This window comes from Palaemon carinicauda, chromosome 5, assembly GCF_036898095.1.
Source record: "Palaemon carinicauda isolate YSFRI2023 chromosome 5, ASM3689809v2, whole genome shotgun sequence".
Classification (NCBI taxonomy): Eukaryota; Metazoa; Arthropoda; class Malacostraca; order Decapoda; family Palaemonidae; genus Palaemon; species Palaemon carinicauda.
In genome coordinates, this window is record NC_090729.1 from 140,043,732 (window position 1) to 140,053,731 (window position 10,000).

Here is a 10,000-nt window from a genome sequence, read left to right on the forward strand (position 1 = left end):
ACTTTAGAGTATAGTCATCGACAACACCCTGGTAATCTTTAATAAAGTCCAATAAATTGGACTTAACTGAAAATATTCCACTTAATCACTTACAGGAAAAATAATTCTCGGAAACTTGATTGTACTATATTCTTCAAGTGAAAATTATTGAAAGTGAGTATAAGCAGGAAGTATTTATTCTTTGTTTTCCATCACTTTGAAATATGAATTAGTCACCTGAACCCAGCACATTAGGGCTTTCTAAAGGACACTAAATTGATAAGGATGTCAAATTAAGATGAAAGTGATGAAAGAGTATTGTGTGAATAGCGATATGTTATAATCAGATGAAGAGTTCGGTGGGAAATAAAGAGCTGGCGAGGAAGAACTAAGACGAATAAAATGGAGTATAAAATAGAATGAAGTTTCTATTTATCATTAAGTACTTCATCAAAGTTGCGGGTAAGAAGGTCTCGCGAATCATTCTTCTAATTATGATATAAGATAGTTTTGTTAAGATTTTTGTTGGAGAAACTGAAAAAAGTATAATGCAGCGTGATACAGAAGAAATAGTTAATGTAAACAATTGAAAGAAAATTAGATTGAAAAGTCAGTGAGAATTTCACATGACTCATAAAGGTAAGGATTAGATATGAAAGAAAGTGGAGGAAGCAATAATGCAGTAATTCTAAATTTCCAGAAGAAATGTAACGAGTAAATTGAATGACAGAAGATGGAAGAAAATGGAAAGAAAACTATACAGATGAAAGAGGAGGATGAATATCATGAAGCAAGTATTGATGAGGCAAGTCAGTTCTCTGGATACAAAATGCGGTCGAAGAATTAGAGTAGAAATAAAAGAATGAGGTTGGGTTAGAGGAGGAGGAGGAGGAGGAAGATGGTTGGGAATTTGAAGGGAGGTTGAACGACAGAGTTTTAATAAAAGCAAAATTGATATAAATGACATAGTAATGTTATAATCGAAGCATATCTCAATCTGTGATTAAGTAAATGATTGAAAGACGCAAATAAATCTAACGAAAACAATTGGATCAAACACTAGATTATAGGATACCATGCAAAGTTATGTTGGTATTTGGTAATAATAACAATATTGATAATCAGGGTAATGATAGCAGTAATTGTAATAATAATAATATTCACAATAGTAATGATAATAATGCAATACTTCAATAACTCTAAAAGTGACGTCGGTGTGGAATGATGAGAATTGGAAATATCAAAAGGAAGGAGCAATTGCTGCGTCCTTCACGTGGACAGAAAAGACTCCTTACCTGCTATTGCCTCAGTCAAGCGAGCGTTGCTAGACGCAGCTGTTGCAAAATGTCATTTCCCATTCATCTGACTTTCATGAGCAGCTGCTTCCCTCTTGGAAACAATCAGCTCGGCAGCCTGTTAATGTTTTCGCCATTTTCTTTCCGTCGTCCTTTTATTCTCCGAACCTTTAATTCACCAGAATTGGGGAAAAAGATTTTCCTTAATTTTAGGAAAAGAAAAATGCGTATTTTTTTTTTTTTTTTTTTACATAGTATTTCTCAAGTTCGCTTCTCTTCTGCCTATAGCATTGTTGGTGTCAGTGAATTAGCCTCTCAGATGCGGATTTCTTTGGATACCCGTTAGAATATTTCTTTTGAAAAGAAATGCCCAACAAATATATTTTTAGGAGATTATTTGAACTTACCTTTAAATATATCCTAAGAAGCATCTGCTCATGTGTTTTTTATCTGAACTTTTAAGCCTTCAATCTAAAAACAGTCACAAGTAGGCCTACTCATACCTTCATGTTCATGCTATATCCAAGTAATAAAAAACAACAACAAATACGTGCCAATTCAAACCCGTAGTTTTAAACTAAACTCAGAACTGTTCAAGCAATCGAGCTCTATTCAAATATCAATAAGCTTTACATTTCAAACACGTATTCATTGTTTCCTTCCATTGGGCTGTATTCGTGTGGTGTTGATACATATCTATGTTGCTGTAAATTCACGTCGGAAAACTGACGTTCCAAGCAAGCCAATTTGAGAATCACATCTCGACACATTGATATACATGTACGTGAATAATGAGATTCAAAAAAAAAAAAAAAAAAAAAGAAAAAAAAAGTATTTTCCTTGTGGAGGCATGAAACTGTAATGAAAATAGCAACTGAACACATCTGTTTGAACAAGAGTGAACACAACAAAGAGATGAAATAATACTGCATCTATAACTGTTTCGAGAGTTTAGCACAATTCAGTTACGGACGTTCCAATACTGAAAATTCTGATTGTGTTCCATCTAGACTTTATGCAAAGCGTAAACTCTAAAACACACATTTTCACTTTATGTAATAAAAGACAGATATGTTTGGATATGTACATTTTATTTGCTTTTTGTGTAAACATCCACTTCAACACAACAAGGGCGTAGAGACCATTGGAAATAAGAATTGATTATGTATCAATAAACCGTTACCAGTATTAAGTACACACTAATACATCGAGGGAGTTGGGGCGTGTCGGGCTTGGCAGGGCTAACTACGGAAATATGTTTGTACATTGTCGTAGGTCGGCTGACAAAAAAAAACCACACTCTGGTATGATACACGGTCTACTTTCTCCTTAGATACTACAGTCCGGATTCTAAACTGAGATAATGGAAGGAAAACCTATATAAGGTCAAATCAGGCAACAGCATTTCATTAACAAAGTTGGATTTAATTAAATCATGAATCCTTCGTAACACAAAGACATTGCATGTTACGAAGTATAATAAAATATTAAAGAGAAATAAAGAAACCGGAAAAAAGTTTCTAGAATATAAAAAAATTTTTACCGTGGAAGAATCTTTCAAAAAACGAAATGAAGGTCATGTCTATTTCCCTTCTCTCCGACTAGAACTGAAGCCTTAATTGGCAAGGCTACCACTTGAAAGGCCGTTGAAGAGATGAAATACAAGTATGAAATGGATTACCAAATATCATTCTTCCCCAGATGTGAACGTTGCGAAGGGAATTGATAGTTGGTGTAACCACAGACACCAGCTCTTATTCTAGGCAATTGGCACATACAAGGCATAATTAACGATTACTTTCTCTATGCTGAAAAGACAAATATATCTAATACTTTGACAACAAAAGTCAAATGCCTCGGAAGCTTCGCGTAGCAAATGAAAATAAGACTACTTTATGACAAGAAAAATATGTGCTATTTCAAAATAATATCATCAGTGTTGAGATACCAATGATTTCTCAGACAAAAATAAACATCGTTTAGGTAAACAATACAAGAATTTTTTTTATTTATAGTTTTAAGTATAAAAGTATTCCTTAAATTTTTATTGTAATTAAATAATTAATGGGAGGTTTATGTAAAGAGTGCTCTAGATTCTCTTCAAGACGTAGTAAGGCCGTCCAAGAAAGGAGGAAATGAAAGATGTGAAATAAACATTTCATAAAAAAAGATTTAGGCCTAAATGTCTAAGGCAAAATGATTGCCAACAAATATATGGCTACTAAAGACACATCGACATAGATCGAAGATATACAGTTAGAATATGACTAGATTTAGAGAAATTTATATATATATATATATATATATATATATATATATATATATATATATGTATATATAAATATATATATATATATATATATATATATATATATATATACATATATATATATATATATATATATATATGTATATATATATATATATATATATATATATATATATATATATGAGAGAGAGAGAGAGAGAGAGAGAGAGAGAGAGAGAGAGAGAGAGAGAGAGAGAGAGAGAGAGAGAGAGAGAGAGAGAGAGAGAGAGAATAAACGTGTTAAAATAAATTCACATTAAAAATACAAAAAAGTGTTTCATCATAGGAGACAGCATTGTAGCAAAAGTCCCGAAAATAAAAGTCGTGACAGCTGCTTTTTCGGTGAAAATATATTTCAAGAAAATCAATTACGGCTAAATGTACCTACAATAAATTACATAGAAATATCTTAAATGGTTAAAACAAGATACAAGTTTTGTTTTCGTAACTCATACAGTTATGTTGTAATCAATACCTGCCAATATTCATTACAAAATGAAGAATATACAAAAAGGCTTTCTACAATGCGCCGACATTATTATGAACCATTAATATGAATCATCACATTCAAAGGGTCAGGGAAAACCTATATCTATTCATTCTGTCTATCAGTTATTTACAGTTATTTACAGCTCATATGGGGAGACCATTAGAAAACTAAGTCCCTTAAACACCTTGCTTCTTCGGAAGAATGTTTCAGGAATATGACAATCGTTCTTGAAGGCAGACGCTATAATAGGAAAGGAAGAAGCCCTTGGGGCAGGGAAGAAGGATTGCTTCACCTACTCTCTCGTTTGGGTGAAATTTTCACAAACTTTGTTAAGTAAACTATGAACCGTGGAGATTATAATTCGATTCATATACCTTCTTCCTAAAATTGGGTTGCTCTGAGAGGGAAAACCCTAAACTAGGAAGAAATTAGTGGATATCAATTAAATATAGACCTGACACTTGAACTGAAACAGAATAAATGTCTATAAATAGATATTTGTCTTTACATTTTAGTTTACTTTCGACACTATTCTCTTCATAATACACAGAAGAGAGAGAGAGAGAGAGAGAGAGAGAGAGAGAGAGAGAGAGAGAGAGAGAGAGAGAGAGATAAGGGGTCTTACCTTCATTATACCGTAGATTTGTAGGTGCCAGATTGTTACTAAATCGGCATCGCCACAAAAACCACTGAATTATTATAATGATCACTTCGATGGGATAATACTTGGTCCCACCAATGGACTAGAGAGAGACAGCATCACTAAATAGAGGGGACTGGAAACGACCAAAATGTCTGGAGAACTTTGAGAGGCACATCCTCTTTCTCCTCCTTTGGACGAACAACACAAAAGCTATAGGGTGCGTTACAGACAGTAAAAACATGAGACGGGTTGTCATTATAATAATAATAATAATAATAATAATAATAATAATAATAATAATAATAATAATAATAATTCCCATACGAGCTCCTTTTGGGAATTCAAGAATGTTACAAAGTCACAACACGTCATTAAAATTGGAACATTCACTCACGAAACACATTCACTCTCGAACCTTTTCCATTTTTTTTTGTGTGTTTTTCTCTAACAATTTCTTTGGCATTTTGATCTTTTTATATGAGAAGTACTCTTCATATGGTTCGTATTTGCAAGAAGAGTGAAGAGGGACCGGACAGACGAGGAAGGGAGTGGGAGAGAAGTGAGCATCACTTCTAGAGGTCCATCGAAAGAAATGGATCGCGAGAGGAAGGGATAAGATGGGACTGCCAAAATGACGAACGAAGCGAGTTCAATGCTATCGTTACGTTTACCAACTAAGTCATCATCATGAGTCACTTATTCACATTGTTATATACACATATATCTTTGACGGCTTTCACCACGGGAACGGTATAGAGCCTTTGGCAACTGACACAAGCATACGAGTACATGTTTGAAGGAGGTTCATGGTTATATATGTATTAATAAATAAGTTGGCAAATTATATTCTATGGTTCACATCACATACACTGACCCGACTTGAATTTTTCCCTTGGTTCACTCATGAATATTTTGGTATAAATGACTAGAAGTTACTTGTCAACATCACTCTAGAATGTTAGTTTGATCAGGTTTGAAATTTAGTCTTTTTCAAAAGTTATTTATTCATAGTTTCCACTTTATGTAGGACTTCTTCGCCTTTTATTCATTTTTTTTTCATTTTTATTACTTTCTGGTTATTTCCTTTACTGCTGCTCCTCCAAACTGGTTACCTGCTGAAAGCTAGAGGACCAATCAGGAAGTGAGACGGAGTCACGTGACTGCTGCGTGCACCAGTTGGAGAAGAGAGACTGTCATGCGTAATGCGGATAGGCGGAAGAGATGTGTGACGTCATGTGAGTTGGGTGGTGCGTCATCGAATGTCCAGAAGCAGCCGCGATGTTGGAGTATAGGTTGGCACTCGGGTTGGTCCAGTAGGACGTCGGCGACGGGAATATGCTCGCTAAAAGGGAAGGAAACGCCTCATCAGATGATTACACTCACGAACTGTGTTAAATTTTTTACATTGCGTGTTTCTTTAAAGCTTAACTAAGAGGTATCTAAGAAGGTGATGTAGAGATTAATTAAAACGACATGGAAAACTGAACAGGAAGATAACGCGAGAGTAATAAGTTTAGATGGATAAAACTTTTCTGCAATGACACGAAAATAAAGCAAATGATAAGGTCTGACAAGGGGACTAACAGCAATGTAGGGAACTAATTTAACTTGAAATGTATAAATTTTTAATATGGTTCACCTGTAATTGAATATCCAAAAATTCTACCTAAAATCTATTTTAAGCAAAGGAGTTTACCTGCGATTGGTGAGGAAAAAAAGATGAATTAACAGAAAAAACTTTTGAAAGGGGATTTAGAAAAATTCTTCTACGAGAAAAACTGTTCAGTTCAAGAATAGAGAAGAAAATTACACTGAAAAGGAGAGATTCTGTTTATGTTCTTTAAAGAGCCATTTTCTATAAATGTTCCGGGCATATAATGAAGAAAAAAAATGATGAAAACTGCAATGATGGAGGTCGTGTAACAGGAATACATTTGTAATGAACCATTAAATCCATTTTCCGCAAGGGAATTATTGGCCGGAAAAATCTAAAGGTGGGAAAGGTTACAATAAGTGATGTTTTGTGTTGTCACACTGGAAAATTAAACAGTAGATGTCTTTTTTTTCAGAATGAAATGGTAATCTCAGTTAAAACGAAAGCAGATACAAAAGACTGGTGCAAAGCTTACCTGTAGAGGCCGGGATGCCTGTGTGAGTGCTCATGAAATTGAGTTTGGTGGTCGGATGGTATGAAGACATGAACAAATCACTCTGGTATTTGTAGGCTGTTGGGTCTGCCCCAGCAGGCTGTGTAGCCGCGGCTAGGCCTTGGAAATCAAACTTGTATGCGTAACGCTTCCCGTGAACCTTGGTCATGATGTTCTTGTCGTAGTAATATCTGCAGGGAAAGAAAGCGGTGCATAGTCAGCATGATGCTCTAATATCGTTAGTACTCAACATTCGTACACATGCGGGGCTACAAGTAAGAAGATGTTCATGGAGAAAGGAAAGAAATGGAGAAAGGAGAGAGAGGATTTCAAAAGAGAAAGGAAATAGGATTTAGGGAAAAGCTCAAGTTCTTATTAATATTGTTCTGGTAAAGAAAATGCGTTAGAGGACAATGGTTATGGGATTTCTTGAATAGACGTTTCGGGTATTTTGATTCATCCAAAATGTAAGAATAGACTAATTTAATTAGTTATATTTAAAAGCAAATGAAAAACAGTAAAGGTGACACATAATGCGTAGAATTTACTGAAATGAAAAGAACTTTAGAAAAGGAAAAATATATTAGAAGAAGCGAAATAATAATAATAATAATAATAATAATAATAATAATAATAATAATAATAATAATAATAATAATAATAATAATAATAATAATAATAATAATAATAATACGAAACTAAATATAAATAAAAATAAACGCTGATAACATGAGAAAAAAATAAGAAAACATAAAGCTTTATTTAAAATGAAATAGGAATCAGTACCTGAGCGCCCGAGAGAGCTTGTCATAATTCATGTTTGGTTTGGACTTTCTTTCTCCCCATCGCCTGGCAACTTCGTCCGGATCTGTCAGTTTGAATTCGCCGTTGGTTCCCTCCCAAGTGATGCAGTTCGCGTTGGAGGAGTCGGACAGAAGTTCCAGCAGGAACTGCCACAGCTGGATCTGTCCCGAACCTGAGATACGGAAGAAGACGAAGCATGTTGGTCATGGGAGAGAAAACATGAGTGTGAAGAACGTTATTTTGAATAAGTCAAATTGAAATACTGTAGGCCAAACATTATGCATAGGATATAATTCTGCTAATCAGTAAATACCTGAACTTGCAAGTCTACTGCTGGTTGGACCGAACATCTGATATGGATCTGGAAAAGAGTAACAATATAAATGAAAACTTGAGCATTAAATATACCGTTTGAGTTACTGATGACTGAGAGTGTTAATAACTTCAGAAATAAGAAAGATTTACTTGCGGAAAATGTCTTTCACCTTTAAATTACCTTTAGATTACCAAGGTAAAAGTACATCTATTTCTCTTAAAATGATTTTCTTTTACATTCTTAAAGATTGGAAAATTTCCCTAAATGACAAAAAGGATAATTAGGAAAAAGATGGAAATGATAGAACAGCTTTTTGGAGAAGGCCTTGTTGATGTAAGTGTTGATAGTGCTACATTTTCATGATTTTTCTTGATATGAATAATCACCCAAAATCGTTCTTCGTTTAGGTGGAAGAAGATACGCGGGATAGATGCAAGAGAGGAATAAACTCGCCCACAAGTTCTCCAAGTGAGATTACACATCAAGGGGGAATCATCTTCTCTTTGAGGTTCCCATGATTTTTTATTAAGATAACTGATCCTAACAATGACATACTGTGTTGGATAAAGATTGAATAACTGCTGACTAATGTAAAATGGTTACTACTCCGCTCGCAAAGGTAATCGCAGGAGTTAAGAAATACCGATCAAATCTGATCCATTTTTTGGACCTTGAGAGTTGTACTTCATAAGAGTCTAGTTTCTTATCGATCATTCTAAAGTGGATGAAACAACAATTGGCATTTCTAAGAGTACTTTTTCCTCCACAATCTATTTACTGAAACTAGAAATTAGAATAGGAATAAAAGAATAGGAATTTCAGAATCCATTGTCTGTGAATTTAGCTTCAAGTGCAAAATAAGAGTTATTTTGGACGAGAAAAACGGAGTTCATTAACCCCTTGCTTCGGTGCATCTAAAACCCGGTCAGGCTTTCTAACATCAGTCTCGAGAACGAGTCGAATCTACATAAATGGCCTCTCGGTAAGTTATTTCCATCTCGTCTAGAAGCAAGTCACGCCTCTTTATCTACCCGTCTACCCTCCTCCACACCTTTGGTCGCTCTCTCTGTCTCTCTCTAGAGGTATCGCTCCAACCTAAAGACTAGGCTCTCTTTCTCCTTCGCTTCCCAGAAGCTCTTGTGCGGTTCGTCCAAAATGCAGATGTGACCTCAAGAATCTTTACCCCTAAACCCTCCAATCTCAGCCGATTTTTCTCCAACTTGGTTTCAAGCGATTCCTATTTCGTTTCGTTCAGTTAGTTAAAAACGCTTGTTGTCTTCTAGTAACGTTCTTTTAAGGGCTTACCGATAAAAATGAGAATTCGGAAATAAAGTAATCGTTCAGAAATATAATCGAAAGAGAATGACAGACAAGCAATATTATTTTAGATTGGGACAAAGAATGCGATATTAATGGATAGATTTTATATTTTATTTTCCAGAGAGTTTCGCTCAGAGGGTTTGAGAAAAGTGTCGGGGCTTCTTCCCGCCTTTTTCCCCCTTGAGCGTTTTTAGACTCGACTGAGCGAGAGTGTTTGAGAAAGAAGTGAACGGACTTTTAACGGACCGACGCCTAGAATACCAAGTGAGAAGAAGCCGTCAGCAAGTTCTATTTTCCCCCTTTCCTCATCCTATTTTTTTTTTGTGAGTGCGCGTGTACGTGTGAGTGCGCGCGAGTGTGTACGTGATTGAAAGGGATTATAATCTACCCGTAGAATTTTTTTTATAGAAAGAATGAATTTCAGAGTAAAAATGGGAGATTTGCTTGAAGTCAACTTTGTGTAAGGACCTAATTCTATGAGAAATGCAGTTTTGGAACATTGCCTGCACTTTTTTTTCTGTTGAATGGAACACAGAAAAAGTCTATTGTTTTTTTTTTTTTGTTTTTTTTTTTCAAATAAACCAAACATTGTTATTCATATCGAGTAAATACTAAAATCTATAATTTTTTTCTCTACCTCGTTTGCACTTAACTTTTGCATCAGAGTCCAAATCCTTACATTTCAGCCCTACAAAACC

The 10,000-nt window shown here is 34.9% G+C and overlaps 1 protein-coding gene across 2 annotated transcripts in view; it reads right to left on the reverse strand.

The window, feature by feature from the left end:
• Positions 1–3,777: 3,777 nt before the first annotated feature.
• Positions 3,778–10,000, reverse strand: part of LOC137641512 (DNA-binding protein D-ETS-3-like) — a 375,202-nt gene continuing 368,979 nt past the window's right edge. For both annotated transcript variants that reach the window (XM_068374132.1, XM_068374133.1), the window contains exons 9-12: positions 7,980–8,027; positions 7,649–7,838; positions 6,845–7,053; positions 3,778–6,057 (exon numbers count right to left, since the gene is read on the reverse strand). In XM_068374132.1, the coding sequence (XP_068230233.1) occupies positions 5,909–6,057; positions 6,845–7,053; positions 7,649–7,838; positions 7,980–8,027 (596 nt within the window). In that variant the 3' untranslated portion in view covers positions 3,778–5,908. The remainder of the gene's footprint in view (positions 6,058–6,844; positions 7,054–7,648; positions 7,839–7,979; positions 8,028–10,000) is intronic.